A 17,311-nucleotide genomic window follows, 5' to 3' on the forward strand; every position below is an offset into this window, starting at 1 on the left:
AGTGAAAATAGTATTACATTTTTTTTTTTTTTGCATTACTCTAGTTATGACAGAAGTTGAACATTTTTTCAAAGTTAGAAAAAGTATTTTCTGTTAACTGTCACTTTGTGATTTTGGGTGTACTTTAAAACAATGGATTATTACATTTTTCTTCCATATTTTAAAGTTAAAAAAATAAGGTTATGTGCATATGAATTAGCCCTTTTTATGTTTTGCAAGTGTCCTAGTTGTTTGTATTTTCTCATATTCATGATATTTTTTCTATATAGAGGTGCTGAGTTTTATTATGAAAAATTTCAGTTTGAAAGAATAATTCTATGAACATCTACGTACTTTTGCTTCATGTCAACAATTGTTAACATTTTGTCATATTTGTTTTATTTCTTTCCAAATGTGTTCATATCCCACCTATATCATTTGAAGGTAAAATGGAGACATCATGACACTTTCACCGTTAAATGATTAAGCACATATCACCTTCAGAGCCAAACTACCATTACCTAAGATAGTCGGCACTTCCCTGGTGTCATCCTAATACACAGTGCATGTTTAAAATTTCATACTTTTCTTTAGAATGTCTTATATTTAGATCCATTCAAACTTCACATGTTGCGTTTGGTTGGTATATCACTTTAGTATCTTTTGATTGAGAATTGCCTAGTTCATTTTTTCTGTAAACATGTTGACTTTTTCAAAACAGCTTTATTACAATAAAGTTGACTTGCAATAAACTGCACATATTTCACCTTATACAGTTCGATCAGTTTTGACATGTATGTACCTGTGAAACCATCACATTGTTACCTATATCAAGACAGTGAACGTCTCACCCCCCCCCCCCCCCCCCCCCGTTTCCTCATGCCTCTTTACATGTACAAGTATTTATAAATGTACCATTCTTCTGGCTAGATAGATTCCTAAGCGTGATAGTTTTCTGTTTCAGTACTTTAAAGATGGTCTACTGTTTTCTCACTTGCTTTGTTTTCTAACAAGAAATCAGCCTTCATTCTTTGTTCCTCTGTGCATAGTATTTTTTTTCTTCTGTGCTTTTGAGCATTTTGATTATGATGTGTCTTGGTATAGCTTTTGGCCATGAGGGTTTTTTGTGGGTTTTTTTTTGCATTTTTATTTATTTATTTATTTTTGTCTTTTTGCTATTTCTTTGGGCCGCTTCTGCGGCATATGGAGGTTCCCAGGCTAGGGGTCGAATCGGAGCTGTAGCCACCCGCCTACGCCAGAGCCACAGCAACTCAGGATCCGAGCCGCGTCTGCAACCTACACCACAGCTCACGGCAACGCCGGATCCTTAACCCACTGAGCAAGGCCAGGGACCGAACCCACAACCTCATGGTTCCTAGTTGGATTCATTAACCACTGCGCCACGATGGGAACTCCTGCATTTTTAAAAATAAGTTTTTTCTATTATAGTTGATTCACATTGTTCTGTCAATTTGAGTATTTTTATTTTATTATTTTATTTTTTTGCCTTTTCTAGGGCCGCATGTGTGGCATATGGAGGTTCCCAGGCTAGGGGTGTAATCAGAGCTGTAGCTGCCAGCCTACGCCAGAGGCATAGCAACACGGGATCCGAGCCTCATCTGAGACCTACACCACAGCTCACGGCAACACTGGATCCTTAACCCACTGAGCAAGGCCAGGGCTTGAACCCACAACCTCATGGTTCCTAGTTGGATTCGTTAACCACTGCTCCACGACGGGAACTCCCTTTTAATTTTTTAAATTCTTCTTTCTCCCTCTGTGTTTTGTTTTGGATAGTTCCTGTTGCTTTGTTTTAAGGTCATTATCCTTTTCTTCTGTAATTATGTATATAATTCATATGCTTATAATCTATTGCTATGTTCCTTTGCTACTGTGTTTGAAATATTTTTCATATCTGTCTTTTCCACGGCCACCACCCTTTATTAACTGACCTTACTGTGGACTGAATGTTTGTAGCTCTACAAAATTCATGTGTCGAAATCCTGGTCCCCACTGTGATGGTATGAGGAGGCGGTACCTCTGGGGAGTAGTTAGTTGGTAAGGCTGGAGCCCTCATGAGTGAGGTCTGTGTCCTTCTAAAAGGAGGCAGGAGAGCTTGACCTCTGCCCTCCGCCATGTGAGTGTCCAAGAAGAGCATCATCTGCCAGCCGGCCAGGGGTCTCTCACCAGACGCTGGATCTGTTGCCTATTTGATCTTGGGTTGCCCAGCCTCCGAAACTGTAAGAAATAGATGCCTGCTGTTTAAGTCACCCACTCTATGGTAGGTTTGTTATAACGGCTTGAGTGGATTAGACAAACCTAGCTTACTGTCACTTTTTTTTTCTTTTTAGGGCCGCACCTGCAGCATATGGAAGTTCCCAGGCTAGGGGTCAAATTAGAACTGCAGCTGCCATCCTACACCACAGCCACAGCAACACCGAGTCCGAGCTGCATCTGTGACTGACACCGCAGCGTGTGGCAACATGGGATCCTCAACCCACTGAGCAAGGCCAGAGATCGAACCCACATCCTTACAGACACTATGTTGGGTTCTTAACCTGCTGAGCCACAATGGGAACTCCCCACTGTTACTTTTGTATCGGCCTCTTTGCCTCCAGGGTCTTCTTTTTGTTCATCTGTTGTACACGGTGCCTCATTTCTGTTCCTGAAACTCGGAGGGGCCTCATCTTGTCATTTCTCTTGCCCAAGCCTTTCAGTAACTAACTGTCTTAGTCTGGGCTGCGGTAACAAAATACTGTAGAGTGGGTGACTTATAAACAACAAAATCCTATTTCTCACAGTTCTGGAGGCTGGGGAGTCCAAGATCAAGGCGTATCTAGTTTAGTATCAGGTGAGGGCCCCTTCTTGTTCCAAAGATGTATCCTCATGTGGTGGAAGGGGAGGAGGGAGCTCTCTGGGGCCTCTTTTATAAAGGCACTAATTCCCATCTTGCTTTGCTCTCGTGATATAGTCACTGCCCGAAGGCCCCACCTCCAGATGCCCTCACGTTGGGAATTATGTTTCAACGTAGGGATTTGGGGCGGGTGGGGGCATGAACAGTGTAGTACTACCTCTTGCTTGTAAAATACAGCCCAAGTGTTTATTGACATGCTTCCCAGCCTCCCATGTTGTGGTAGCATTTTTTTTCTTTCAGTCTTAATCTTGCTGTTTTGTTTCTTTGTGCAGTTTAAAGTGAAGAACCTAGAGTCAGATTGGCTGGCTCTGAGGTTTGGCGTTACAGCTTTGTGAAGTCTTGGGCATTTTTATTTGAAGTAAGTGCCCGGGATCTTGGCTGGAAGATAGGCTTAATGATAGGATATGATGACAGTGCTATTTATAAAGCGTTTAGTACAGTGTCTGGCATATAGTAAAATTCCCACAAATTTTAACTTGTACTATTATTCATTTTTTCTTGGCTCTCCTATTTCCTCACATATACATATACATACATACATACATACGTGTGTGTGTATATATATATGTATATATATATATACTCATTCCTTTTTCACATGGCGTTCCCTTTGTTCCTTGTCTCCTTCCATTTGAAATCTTACCCATCCTAGAATACCCAGGTCTAATGCTCCCATTTTCAAATTTCCAAACCAGATGAGTTCTCCTTTTGTATCAGCATCGTTTTTGGTACCTTGTCCTTTACTCTCATGTATTAGTGTTTGTGTGCAGTTTCCCTCTTGTGTTTTAAGCTGGTTGAAAGCAAGGACTGTGTATCATTTGTGTCTTTGATGGCATCTGGCAAGGTATATGTGAGAGTTGCTTCACATTTGTTGAGTGTGTGAATGAATTATGGTTCTACCTTGCCATACATGTTAAGTGTTTGACTTAGAGTGAGTTACCTGTTAAAGTTAACTGCATTTAAGTAACAGTCTTCCTCGTTTCTTGTGTTTTTAGTTAACTTATCCCTTTCCAAGCCTGACACAGTAGTCAGGCACACTAGTTATTAGTGTTAGCGTTCTCTTACAAAGTACACTTCTCATTCTGTTTAATAGCAAAATAGAAAGTCAGGTGTCATTTCTCCATCATTAAACCCCTCGGGTACCAGAAGTTTCAGGCTCAGGACTCCTGCTGTGTGCAATGCCACACAGGAGTCACACTCATCTTTAATGGAAATGTTAGACAGTCTTGGACTTCAGAGGAATTCAATGTGCTTCTAACACAAGAACTCTATTTCTTAAGCATTATGTCTTCAAATAATTTGCTTTTAGGAAATCTCATTACGTTTAGATTAAGTTGAAGAAAGAGCAGTGATCCATCAATTGAGAGGATCTGAAACTTAGGATGGAGACTGATTAGTTGGTGCACTACATAGTTTTAAAACTGGATTCCTTGAAAGAAAAAGGAAAAATGAATCTGGAAAATGATAGGGGAAAAGACAAGTGGAGTTATTTCTTCTTTCTTCTCTCACTAAACAATGAGCTTTTGAAGGGCAAGGCCCATGTCTTGCTTGTGTATGTCTCTGAGCTCTGTTGTACTTCATGCAGTAAATACTCGTTGAGTGGAATTCCACGTCTAAAATTGAGAAATAGTGTCTATTGTTATTTTGATGGTAATTTGAAGCCTCTCTGCTGTGATTTCAAAAAGCCCCTTGTGAAAAGGAAGACAGGCAAGTCAAACAAAAACCTGCATATAGCTTTGTGAGAACAGTTTTCTTTTTCTGTAAATGGAGATGCCTCTCCTCTGAAAGTGCATGGAGTTGTTAGCCCACGGTCCTTAGAGTTAACCTTGCCATGGAAGTACCCCTCTGCTCTCTCCTAGAACCCCGTTTATAAACTGGTGACTTTGGTGAAATATGTTCTTCTGGTTTTAACATTTTATTGTGTTTTGTACCATTGGGAGAGATGGTTTCTATAAATGTGGAAGTGGAAAGGTAAAAAGTATTTCCATTTTTGGACCTTGTTCAAGATACAGGTTTTCTTGAATACTTTCATTTTTTAAAAAAAATTATTTGTTTATTTGTTTGTTTAATGGCCACACCCACAGCGAATAGAAATTCCTAGGCCAGGGATTGATTCCAGTCCGTAGTTGCTACCTACACTGCAGGTGTGGCAGCACTGGATCCTTTGACCCACTGGGCCAGGCCAGGGGTTGAACCTGTACTTCTGCAGTAACCGGAGCCACTGCAGTCAGATTCGTAACCCACTGCCCCACAGTGGGAGCTCCTAAATACTTTCAGTTCTTTATATATATTATTAAAGAAGATAATATGGGTAAGAGGAATGAATCTAGGATATTTCACTTAACAGTGTTGACAGCTCTAAATGATCATTAGTTTAGGGAGTTCCCATTGTGGCTCAGTGGATCAAGGACCTGACATTGTCTCTCTGAGGATGTGGGTTTGATCCCTGGCCTCACTCAGTGGGTTAAGGATCTGGCATTGCTGTGGCCATGGCATAGGCTGCAGCTGCAGCTTCAATTTGACCCTTGCCCCGGGAACTTCCATATGCTGCAGGTGTGGCCATAAAAATAGAAAAAATAAAAAAGAAATAAAGGATATTTGGTTTAAAACTAGCCTTTAAGGAGTTCCCGTCATGGCTCAGTGATTAAAGAATCCGACTAGGAATCGTGAGGTTATAGGTTCGATCCTTGGCCTCGATCAGCGGTTTAAGGATCTGGTGTTGCTGTGAACTGTGGTGTAGGTTGCAGACTCGGTTCTGATCCTGAGTTGATGTGGCTGTGGCATAGGCCAATGGCTACAGCTCTGATTCGACCCCTAGACTAGGAACCTCCATATGCCGCAGGCACTGCCCTAAAAAGACCCCCCTCCAAAAAAAAAACAACCTAGCCTTTAATAGAAAATATCAAAATAACAATTGACTTATTGCAATTGAGTGAATATTTACAGTAAAAGTTGGTATCTGCTTCTGTTGACAATAATGTATTGAAATTAGTGTGTTCTAGGTCAATGGCTTCTAAGACTCCAGTTGGATTCATTGGTGTAGGCAACATGGGGAATCCAATGGCAAAAAATCTCATGAAACATGGCTATCCACTCATTATTTATGATGTGTTCCCTGATGCATGCAAAGAGTTTCTAGATGCGGGTGAACAGGTAAGACCTTTTCTGAAAATGTTTTCTAGATTTTGATGTTTAAAAATGAATATACATTCAAATAAGTAATAGCTGCTTAGAAGTTTACACAAGGGATTTATAAAGTTAACCCATTGTTAATTTTATTTCTTTATAGGTACTATTACATATGTATGTGTTATGTGAAATATGCGTACACACACAGAAGACTGTGTACTAGTAACTGAACTGAGAGGCTTTTTTTTTCTCCTTTTTTGGTCATGCCCTTGGTATGTGGAAGTTCCAGGGCCAGGGATCAAACCCATGCCATGGCAGCAACCCAAGATGCTGCAGTGACAACAATAGGTCCTTAACCTGCTGCTCAATAAGGGAACTTCCTAGAGTTTTGCTTTTTTTCCAAGATGTCAAGGAGGTTCTTCTACACATTGTAGAGTGATAACTGAGGGCTTACTATAATCCCAGAACTGGGCAAACACTAAGAAAATTCCTGAGAAATATGGAAAAAGGTTAGAGAATAAATAAACAGTCAACTTCTGCATAATAGACTTGAAGTAAATACTGAGAAATACAATGCGTATGTAAAGAGCAGGTTTAGACGTTTCTGCAAAGAAGGTATACAAATGGCCAATAAATACATGAAAAAATGTCAGCATCATTAGGCATCAGAGAAATGCAGTCAAAACCACAATAACATTCCCACACCTACCAGATGGGCTAGAATCACAGTCAGATAACAAGTGTGGAGAAACTGAACTATCGCACACTGCCGATGAGAGTGTAATTCTATTCCTATGTATGTATGAAAGAGAAATGAAAACACATGCCCACCACAGAATCTTGTATATATATATTATATTATTCATTATAGCCAAAAGATGGAAAAAACCTAAATGTCCCATCAGGGGTAAGGAAAATGTGGTATAGCCATACAATGAGATACTATTCAGCTATAAAAAGTAATGAATCACTGACACATGCAAGTCCAGAATAGAGAGAACTCTATGGAGACAGAAAGTGGTCTAGTGCTTGCTTAGTGCTCTTGGCCGTGGGGGTGGGGGGGTGGGGTGGGGAGCAGGGGAAGGAGAGGTCAGGCATAGGGAGTGATAACTCATAGATATGGGGCTTTTTTAAATTTTGAGTGTGATGGTTGCATATATCTGTGAATATACTAAAGCCCATCAAATTACATACTTTAAGTGGGCAAATTATATGGTATGTGAATTGTACCTCCCTAAAGCTGTTTTTTAAAAAAGATATGTTCAAGTTCTAACCACCATTGCCTGTGAATGTGATCTTCCTTGGAAACAGGGTCTTTGTAGATGTAATTAGGTTTAAGTTTTTGAGATGAGATCATCCTGGATTTAGGGTGGCGCTAAAGGCAGTGATGAGGGTCCTTACAGAGGGACTTGGGGGGCAGGCCAGCCAAGGCACATGAGGAGCTACCAGGAGCTCCAGAGGCAAAGAAGGATCTGTCTTCGGAGAGAGCCTGGTGCTGCCCACACTTTCATACTTCTGGTCTCCAGAGCTATGAGAAAATTTCTCTTGTTTTAAGCCATCATGCTTGTGGTAATTTGTTGTGGCAGCCACAGAAAGCTCACATAATGCGTACTGGAAATCTACTAAATGGGCTTGGAACCTGCCTTTACCACTTAGTATCTGCAACCTCAGGCAAGTTATATAATGTCTCTGTATCTCGGTTTCGTCATGTGTGAAATAAAAATCATAAATATTCTCAGAGTTGTTATGAGGATTAAATGGATTCATATATGTAAAGAATTTAAAATCGTGTTTGGCTCTGTAAGTACCATTTGTAAGTGTCAGCTCTAAGTTCCTGTAAGTCTTCTGTTGCAGAGCAGTTATTCCTTTTCTGATGCTGTCCTTTTAAATGACAGTGTCAGCGTCTCTTACTTCTTTGTGAAGGAAAGTTACCTTTTATTGCTTTAATCACTATGCCTTAGAAACTCTTAGCAAAACGGGGGTTAGGACTCTGATTAATTTACTAATTTGACTGATGTTTCTTTTTTCAGCTTCTTTAGGGCCGCACCTGTGGCATATGGAAGTTCCCAGGCTAGGGGTTGAATCAGAGCTACAGCTGTTGGCCTACACCACAGCCACAGCCACAGCCACAGCCACGCCAGATCTGAGCCACGTCTGTGAACTACACCACAGCTCACGGCAACGCCGGATCCTTAACCCACTGAGTGAGGCTGAAGATCAAACCCGTATCCTTGTGGACACTGGTCAGATTCATTTCCTCTGCACCACAATGGGAACTCCTGATGTTGCTTGAGTACTTTCCATGTGCCAGGTTCTGGGAATACAGGCCAGAACAGAAGAGTCACAGTCTCTGCCTTTGGGGACCCGCAGGAGGTGTTAGATTATCAAATCACACAAATATGTGATTCCAAATTGTGATAAGTCAAAAGAAAAAGTAGTACGTCATCAGTTTCCAATAGAATGCATTACATTGGGTGAGAGGGCAGTGAGGAACTTTTCCTGAAGGTGACATTTAGATGGATAGCGTAAGAAGAAGAGGATTTATTCAGATGAAGAATGTGGACAAAGCAATTTGCTTCCGAAGTGGAAGCCTCACTCTCCAGGTTTCTAGAGATTTCTACTCTAGGTCAACAGATGCAGGTTGAGTACCTTCCATATGTCTAACAGTGCATCTAGCCGTGGAGAATAAAACAGGTCGAGTTGGACGTGGCAGTGTATTAGACGTGTCTCAAGTGGCGAGACTGAGTGACATTATAAGGGAGTTTCTATCATGATTGTCTTTTGACAATAGTAAAGTGCTGAAGCAGTTTTTGAGGGGAAAAGAGTAACTTAGGAGTCATTTCATCTCTGCTAGAGAAATACATAAATATTGTATGTAATCTTTGCTCACCTACAAACAGAAATGCTGTATTCTCGAATGAAAGTCACAGAGACTAGTTCTCTAGGGTTCCTGAATAGAAAGCAGAAGGTTCTAGGACACAGACTCAGTCATTAGATTATCTTTCTTTTTCTTTTTTCTTTTTTTTTTTTTTAGGGCCACTCTTGTGGCATATGGAAGTTCCCAAGCTAGGGGTTGAATTTGAGCTGCAGCTGCTAGTCTACACCACAGCCACAGCAATGCGGGATCTGAGCCGCGTCACCGACCCACACCGCAGCTCTCGGCAATGCTGGATCCTCAACCTACTGAGCAAGGTCAGGGGTCGAACCCACGTCCTCATGGATCCTAGTAGGGTTCGTAACCCGCTGAGCCACAACGGGAGCTCCCTAGATTTTCTTTCTTGAGATGTGTGAGTGGATGTGAGGAAGGCAGGAGGGCGGGTTCCGCGTAGCCACCCCTGAAGCTGAGTGAAGAGTGAAGACTTAACTTCGGTCAGGCCTGCAGCTCTGGTGGGAAAAGTTCTGTGGGTGGTTCACACTGAGGCGGCAAGCCTGGAAGGCAGAACCCTCTTTTCCCACGTCTCTCACATCTCTGGTTCCCGAAAGGTCCTCTGAGCATTGATTGTAACAGCAGTGGAGGGCAGGAGAATGTGAAATTGAGATGAAGGAAGGGAGCAGAGTAAAGGGTAAAAAAAGCTCTGGGCCGGAGGGACATATTCTGTCATAATAAAACGAAAACAGTTGTTGATAAATGATTTATGCTGGCAGCTTAAAAACCATTTTCAACAGTGGCAGTGTCGTTTGAACACGTGTGATTTCTTAAGAGCCGTGCTTTAAAAAGTAATGCGAATTTGGATGCATGAGTTTCTGATATATTAAAATGTCAGTTTTATTACTTCATAACTATATTTAGTTTTAAAATGTTTGATAAAGGAAAACATGTGTTTCATTCTACTGCTTAAAGGCAAAGACAAGTCTTGGGATGAGATGGAAAAATGTAGGTGAAAACCTTGAAACTTCTTGCCATTGTGGACAGTACTTCAGTGAATAGATTAATAAGAGTTTAGGAATTCACAATACATTTGAGTGGACACTTACATTTTAAGGACAAGTGTCCCTTTCTCTAAGATTACTATTTCAAGTAACCTTAAGCTGATGAAACGGCAGCCAAAGAAAAATTTTTTTCAGAATTTTTCCCCCAATGTTTTCAGAAAACGTAGCTAGTTGAATTCTTTTTTTTCCCACATAACTTTATTTTTAAAGTTTTATTGAAACTTTTTAAAAGTTGTGATAATTTCTGCCGTATATCAGTTATATAGATACACATCCATTTTTTTCAGATTCTTTTCCCATGAAGATTATCACATAGTATTAGGTAGAGTTCTCTGTTTTGTGTAACTGGTCCCCACTGGCCAGTCATTCCATATACCACAGTGTGCATATCCAATCCCAAACCCCCAATCCGTCTGTCCCCCCAGCCTATTCCCTTTGGTAACCATAAGTTTGTTTTCAAAGTCTGTGAGTCTGTTTCTGTACTGCAAATAAGTTCATTTGTATTCTTTTTAAAGATTCCACATGTAAGTGATAATATATTTGTCTCTGTCTGACTTACTCTAGGTCCAAACATGTTGCTGCAGAAGCATTACTTCATTCCTTTTTTTACGGCCAAGTAATGTTCTGTTGTATATATGTACCACGTCTTCTTTATCCGTTCCTCTGTTGAAGGGCATTTAGGTTGCCCCCATGTCTTGGCTGTTGTAAATAGTGCTGCAGTGAACATAGGGGTGCGTGGATCTTTTTGATTATGATTTTCTCCAGGTAGATGCCTAGGAGTGGAATTGCTGGATCATATGGAGGTTCTATTTTTAGTTTTGGGAGGAACCTCCTTACCTTTTTCCATAATGGTTGTATAGTTTATATCCCCACCAACAGTGTAGGAGGTTTCTGTGGCTAGTTCATCTCTAATGTCAGCTGTGCTTTCAGTGGGAAATTTGCAGGGAGAGAAAGTACCAAACTAGACATATCTGGATCAAAAAGCAATCAGCTGATGCTAAAAATCTCTGGACATCTCCTTGAAGAAGTGGTTTATCTTTCTTTCTTTTCTTTTTTTTTTTCTTTTTAAGAAGAACTAGGGCTTTATTAGTTCATGTAACTGAAGAGTTAGGGAGTGGTCTGAACCCAGGCATGGCTGACAAGGGCCCACGTGTGATCACATTCCTTTCTGAATGCTGCTTGGCTCTGCTCTCCTTAGGTCGGCTCCTTCCTCTCCTCAAGGTGCAAGGTAGCCACCTGCAGTTCCAGGTGAAGAAGTGCTTTAGGATGTTATCACCCTGGAGGTTTTTCTTCCAGCTGTTTGTAGTAGTAAAAAAAAAAAAAAAAAGACTACACAGGTTATGAAGGAAATAAAAACTTTGACAGGTTAAAATGTTTCATGTGCCTGATTGTATTTAATGAACTTATTTATGCCTTGAGATGTTAACCAGTTCTATTTGGATATTTATAATGGGTTTAACATATTATTTGTGGTCATTTCCATAAAAATTTATAGCTTTCTCTTTCAGCATCCCTTTATTATACCTTTATTTCTATTGGAAACTCAAATTTAACCTACAGTGCATCATTTAAAATTTTAGCATCTTTTCTAAGAATGTAACCCATGATAATTATCAGGCCTTTGGATATTTAAAAATCATGAATCAATAAATTGCGAATGGAGTGCTTTAAAAGCATAAGCCAAAAAAAAAAAAAAAAGGCGCTCGGGGGGGTGGGGGGTGGGGGGGAGTTCCCATTGTGGCTCAGCGGAAATGAATCGGACTAGTATCCATGAGGATGCAGGTTTGATCCCTGGCCCTGCTGGTTAAGGATCTGGCATTGCTCTTCACTTGGATCCCGCATTGCTGTGGCTGTGGTGTAGGCCAGCATCTGTAGCTCTGATTAGACCCCTTGCCTGGGAACTTCCACATGCTGTGGGTGTGGCCTTAAAAAGCAAAAGAAAAATTAAATAAAATAAAAGCATAAACCCAGGATCCAGATTTCTTGGGCTCAAATATCAGCTCTCATGTGCTGGTTGTGTGACTTTAGATAGATTATTTAACTTCTTTCTACTTAAATTTTCTCACCCAATAAAATGGGAATAGTAATAGTACCTTCCTTTTAGTCTTAGAGAACCTGGCACATGGGAAGTGCTATTAATACTATAATGGTTGTTTCTTTGGTATCTATACTATATTTCTCTCAAATCTTCATTCTCCAACACTGCACATAGAAATGCACTACTGCCTTGGCTGAGTCACTGAGTCCAGAGTTGTTTGGAAGAGAATTGTAGATGTATTTTAAAATAAAAGAATGATGATAAAAATTAAAATGAAATTAGGAGATAGGCGTTCCCATCGTGGCTCAGCAGAAACAAATCTGACTAGTATCCATGAGGACGCAGGTTGGATCCCTGGACTCTCAATGAGTTAAGGCTCCAGCATTGTTGTGAGCTGTGGTGTAGGCCGGCGGCTACAGCTCCTATTCAACCCCTAGCCTGGGAACCTCCATATGCTGCGGTGTGACCCTCAGAAGACAAAAACAAAAGATAGTGATTTGACTGCATCCCTGCTTAAGAATATATTCTGCACATCCCCTTCTGTTTTTTTTTTTTTTTTTTTTCCGTTTTAGGGCTGCACCCATGGCATATGGAAGTTCCCAGGCTAGGGGTTGAATCAAAGCTACAGCTCCTGGCCTGCACCTCAGCCACAGCAATGCAGGATCCTAGAGGAATCTGCAACCTACACTGCAGCAATGCCAGATCCTTAACCCACTGAGCAAGGCCAGGGATCGAACTCACATCCTCATGGGTCCTAGTCGGGTTCATTAACCACTGAGCCAGGAAGGGAAATTTTTGTCCTACTTTTATTTTAAGCAAGATACCACTTTTTTCTTTTTAGGTGTTAGGGTTAAGGGCTTGTGGCTTGTGCTTCATTTTTATTTTCATTGTCTAGGAATTTCCTTGGAGATGCCTCCAATTGGTGCCAAAAGTATTGGAACTTATGCACCATTTCTGTGTGAGTTTTCTGGTTGAACTGGACTTAATAAGATTGTCTTTTGTTTCTCTTTAAAAACTTGGAAACCATCTCCTTGTTCCTGCGTTTTAAGGCTGAACATGTTTGGTTAAGTAATGAATGCTCTTGGGATCTAATCTGGCATCGGCTCAGGTCTTGTTAAATGAGAACTTTAAAAGCCTCTTGCTGAGTGGGCTTCATCTTTGTTGACAAAATGTTTCAAGATGTAGGCAAAAATGTTTCAGGGTTTCCGTTAGTTGTTCAAGCATAGTGCAATAACTGTATGCTTTTCTATTTGAAAAGATTACTATACACTCAGTGGGACGTTTAATCAAAGTCATGTTCATCTTGTTTCTTTGCAAGTTTCTCTAATCCATTTGATTGACTTAGAAGCAGTGCTGGAGTTCTGTGGGGGCTCAGCTATAACAAACCTGAGTAGGATCCGTGAGGATTGGGTTTGATCCCTGGCCCTGTTCAGTGGGTTAAGGATTCCAATGGATGTGTAAAACGGAGGTGAAATTCCTTCACTTTGCTCAGGTTACTCTGGGCCCCCGTGCCCCCCTCGTTCCTCTTTCTCCCGACCCAGCCAAACAGTTTGTCTTTAACTGTCCCGTCTTCTACTCTTTGTGTTGTACATCTACCATTGATGCTTACTAGCGTACAGATGAACCCAAGTCCAGAGAAATTGGTTGCAAACATTCTTTTCTTTTTTACGGCCGTACCCGAGGCATGTGGAAATTCCCAGGCTAGGGATTGAATCGGAGCTGCAGCTGCCAGCCCAAGCCACAGCCACAGCAACGCCAGATTCGAGCCTTGTCTGCAACCTACACCGCATCTCATGGCAACATCAGATTCTTAACCCACTGAGCGGGGCCAGGGATTGAACCAGCATCCTCATGGGTACTGGTTGGGATTGTTACTGCTGAGCCACAATGGGAACTCCTGCAGAAATTCTTAGACTGTAGTATCATGAAGGGAGCCAGTCTTCTTTGGTCAAAATAGATACGGTGGAAAAGCAGAGTTATTTTTTTTTTCTTTTTAGGGCCACAACCGAAGCGTATGGAAGTTTCCAGGTTAGGGGTCAAATCAGAGCTGTAGCTGCTGGCCTACATCACAGCTACAGTAACATGGGATCCTTAACCCACTGAGTGAAGCCAGGGATTGAACCCTTGTCTTAATGGATACTAGTAGGGTTCTTTTTTTTTTTTTTGTCTTTTTGCCTTTTCTAGGGCCGCTCCCGAGGCACATGGAGGTTCCCAGGCTAGGGGTCTAATCGGAGCTGTAGCCACCGACCTACACCAGAGCCACAGCAACGCTGGATCCTTAACCATAGCTCACAGCAACGCCAGATCCCTAACCCACTGAGCAAGGGCAGGGATTGAACCCAAAACCTCATGGTTCCTAGTCAGATTCATTAACCACCTTGCCACAACGGGAACTCCAGGGTTCATTGTTTTTGAGCCACGACGGGAACTCCCAAGTCGAGTCGTTTTACTTCTTAGTAGTGTAGAAGGAGACAGTTGGAATTAGCAAGAAGTCTTTCTGGGATGGCCATGACCGAGCAGAACCAGGGTCTGGAGTCAGCCAGGCCTGTGGCTACCTGTAGGTGTGGAAGTGTCCTGCTAATGCTGTACTGAGTCATTGCACATGCTTTCTGTCCCATCAGCCCTTTTTCAGTTTTGTTTTTTGGTTTTTGGTTTTTTTATGGCCGCTCCTGCAGTATATGGAGGTTCCCAGGCTAGGGATCGAATCAGAATCAGAGCTGTAGCTGCTGGCCTACACCACAGCCACAGCAACACAGGATCCAAGCTGAGACTGTCACCTACACCACAGCTCACAGCAATGCTGAATCCTTAACCCACTGAGCAAGGCCAGGGATTGAACCTGCATCCTAATGGATGCTAGTCAGATTTGTTTCTGCTAAGCCATAGCGGGAACTACCTATCAGCCCCTTTTTCAAAAGTAATACTTTACTAGAACTTAAGATTACTAAATATGAAACATTTCTTTGCCCAATCTTCCTGTTTTGGAGATAGAAACCCTTAAACATAACACAAATCGTTCTTCTTTTGTAGATTTAGAAACTGAAGCCACAGAAATTAAGTGATTTTCGCCAAAGCACACATGACTCAGTGGCTGGGCAATATCTAACCCTGGGTCTCTGGCTTCCCAGATTAGTGTACTTTTCACTGATCCATGCGGTCTTTGCTTATCCATTCAATTAGCAAATGCAATTGAAGGGTCTCTAATTAGTTTGGCTCCTAAAGGCTTTTGTGGTTAGTGTCAGACTGGCAACAAGGTTTGTTTTTTTCCTTCCAGTTTTTGAGTCGTGGCCAAATTTTGTTCGTCAATTATTTCAACATCTTGAAGTCATCGCATGGAAGGCAAGATGATTTGAATAACGATACATGTCTGTCTATCTGACAGTGCAGTACAGTGTCTTCTGTAGTGCAAATTAGAAACTGATTATAATGTACCAAATGTATATAGTCATTAGATATGGAGCAGTTGTGGCCAGAACAGTGGTGACATTCGAGCTATCACTATCATTGTGTGTTTTTTCCGGGCCTGTGAGCTTTGACACCACTTTGCTGTGCAATTGAGGGGTTAGCAGTACTCTGGCAACCCAAGCATCCCTTGAAGCAGATGCTGGGGATGCAGGGGGCTGATTGGCCACCCGATGTACTTGGCAGTTGCATGAATTGGCACTGCCAGTTCCTGGGCACTAGAAGCTGGGAGGTGTGAAGTATTCCTAGATCTGTGAGCTAATTGTTGGTGCCCCTGAGGGTACCTCTCAAAGTTATCTAGATGGAATTGAATTTCCTTCAGTGGAAGAGATTCTCTCAATTCCTAAGAGAAAGTCGAAGTTGACTCTTAGACCTCAGGGCTTACTGCAGTCCCTGAAAGATGGAGCTGCAATGGAAGGAAAGGCTGCTGAAAGGTATGCCACCCTTTTGCATGTATTTATTACTTAAGTAGGATGTACACGTGGGGCTCGTTATGTAGCTGATATTCTTGACACAGGCCAAGAATAGAGAATTATAACTCCGACAACTTGTTTTCTTATCTTCTCATCTTACTAGGCTGTGTTTTTCTTGAGTAAACTTGAATTGTTTGCCAGAAGATAGTTGCTTCCTGTTGAATCTCAGTATTTATTTGTGTGTAGGAAAGGTTTTCACCTAAGTATTCCTTTGTAATTTGATGGAAAAAAATTTTTTCTGGAATTATTAATGGCAGATTCCCATTACATATCAAAATATCCATGTTGAATGTGCCACACAGTGGGCTCTAAAATGCTGTATTGTCTTTAGAATGAAACATTGAAAGAGAGTGACTTTTTTTTTTTTTTTGGGTTTTGGAGTCTGAGATGTTTTATCATTTAACGCTGTTAATACACAAAGTGTTAGGATACTTGATTGTTTGAAATTTTAAAGTGGGTTTTATGACATTACTTTGTGTTAAAACTGCATTCATCTAGAACTTGATTTAGAAGCTGATAGTCTCTTATGGAAAATTGAGATGTAATTACTTCTAACTCATAATATTTAGATTACACACCATGTTTGGCTTCTCATTCTTTCACTTTCATCAACTGCTCATCAAAGACAAATAGAAAATGTTCCGTTTACTTCTACCACGTGAACCGGAAGCAGAGGCATTCGCATTCCTAAGATGCTTACCTGCTGCTTCACATTTCCTAGTAGAAAATATGTCAGTTTCTAACATACATGTAAATCATCCCAGGAAGGAATCTTCCATTGTTCTCCTGACAGTCCTTTGTCTTTTTTTAAAAAGAGAAAAGCCTTTGGAAAGGAGCTTTTTTTGACAATTGGGTGATGTTTGATGTTTTCTTTCCGTTAAAGGAGAATTTGAGTTGAGAAGTGAGCTCTTCCTGGTCTCTTCTGGCTTCTTTGGCTTGCTGACCCACTGCCCAGGTGTATCACTGTGTACACACGGGAGAGAGCAGGGGTTGGGGAGTGTGCCTGAGGGCGCAGACACCCAGCACGTACACATCCGTGCAGCAGATGAACAGAGCAGCTTCCCTTTCTGGTCATCATTAAAGCAAAAATCAGGGTTGCAGTTGAGAGTGTACCTTCATGCCTATTGGAATATCTTTCTTGCACATATTTCCACAGGAGTCCTGGCAGCTCACACTCTCTGGCTTCATGGTTTTACAGTCACTGCAGTAAATGTACATGTCTTTGTCCTGACTTTTTCTTGTCTGAAAAAGGCTTTTTTTTTTTTTTTTTTTTTCCCATTCTCTTGAAAATAGGGGCTGGAGGATAATGGTGGTGGGGGCTTGGGAATTTACTAGGGGATTTTCTGCCCATGGAGTAATGGTGAATCCTATAGTTGGGCCACCACC

General features: G+C 41.4%; 1 protein-coding gene across 2 annotated transcripts in view; it reads left to right on the top strand.

Annotated features, from left to right (window-relative positions):
• Window positions 1-17,311, top strand: part of HIBADH (3-hydroxyisobutyrate dehydrogenase) — a 126,754-nt gene that overhangs the window by 15,928 nt on the left and 93,515 nt on the right. For both annotated transcript variants that reach the window (XM_047763149.1, XM_047763148.1), the window contains exon 2: window positions 5,886-6,046. In XM_047763149.1, the coding sequence (XP_047619105.1) occupies window positions 5,886-6,046 (161 nt within the window). The remainder of the gene's footprint in view (window positions 1-5,885; window positions 6,047-17,311) is intronic.

The sequence above is a fragment of the Phacochoerus africanus genome, chromosome 16, assembly GCF_016906955.1.
Source record: "Phacochoerus africanus isolate WHEZ1 chromosome 16, ROS_Pafr_v1, whole genome shotgun sequence".
Taxonomy (NCBI): domain Eukaryota; kingdom Metazoa; phylum Chordata; class Mammalia; order Artiodactyla; family Suidae; genus Phacochoerus; species Phacochoerus africanus.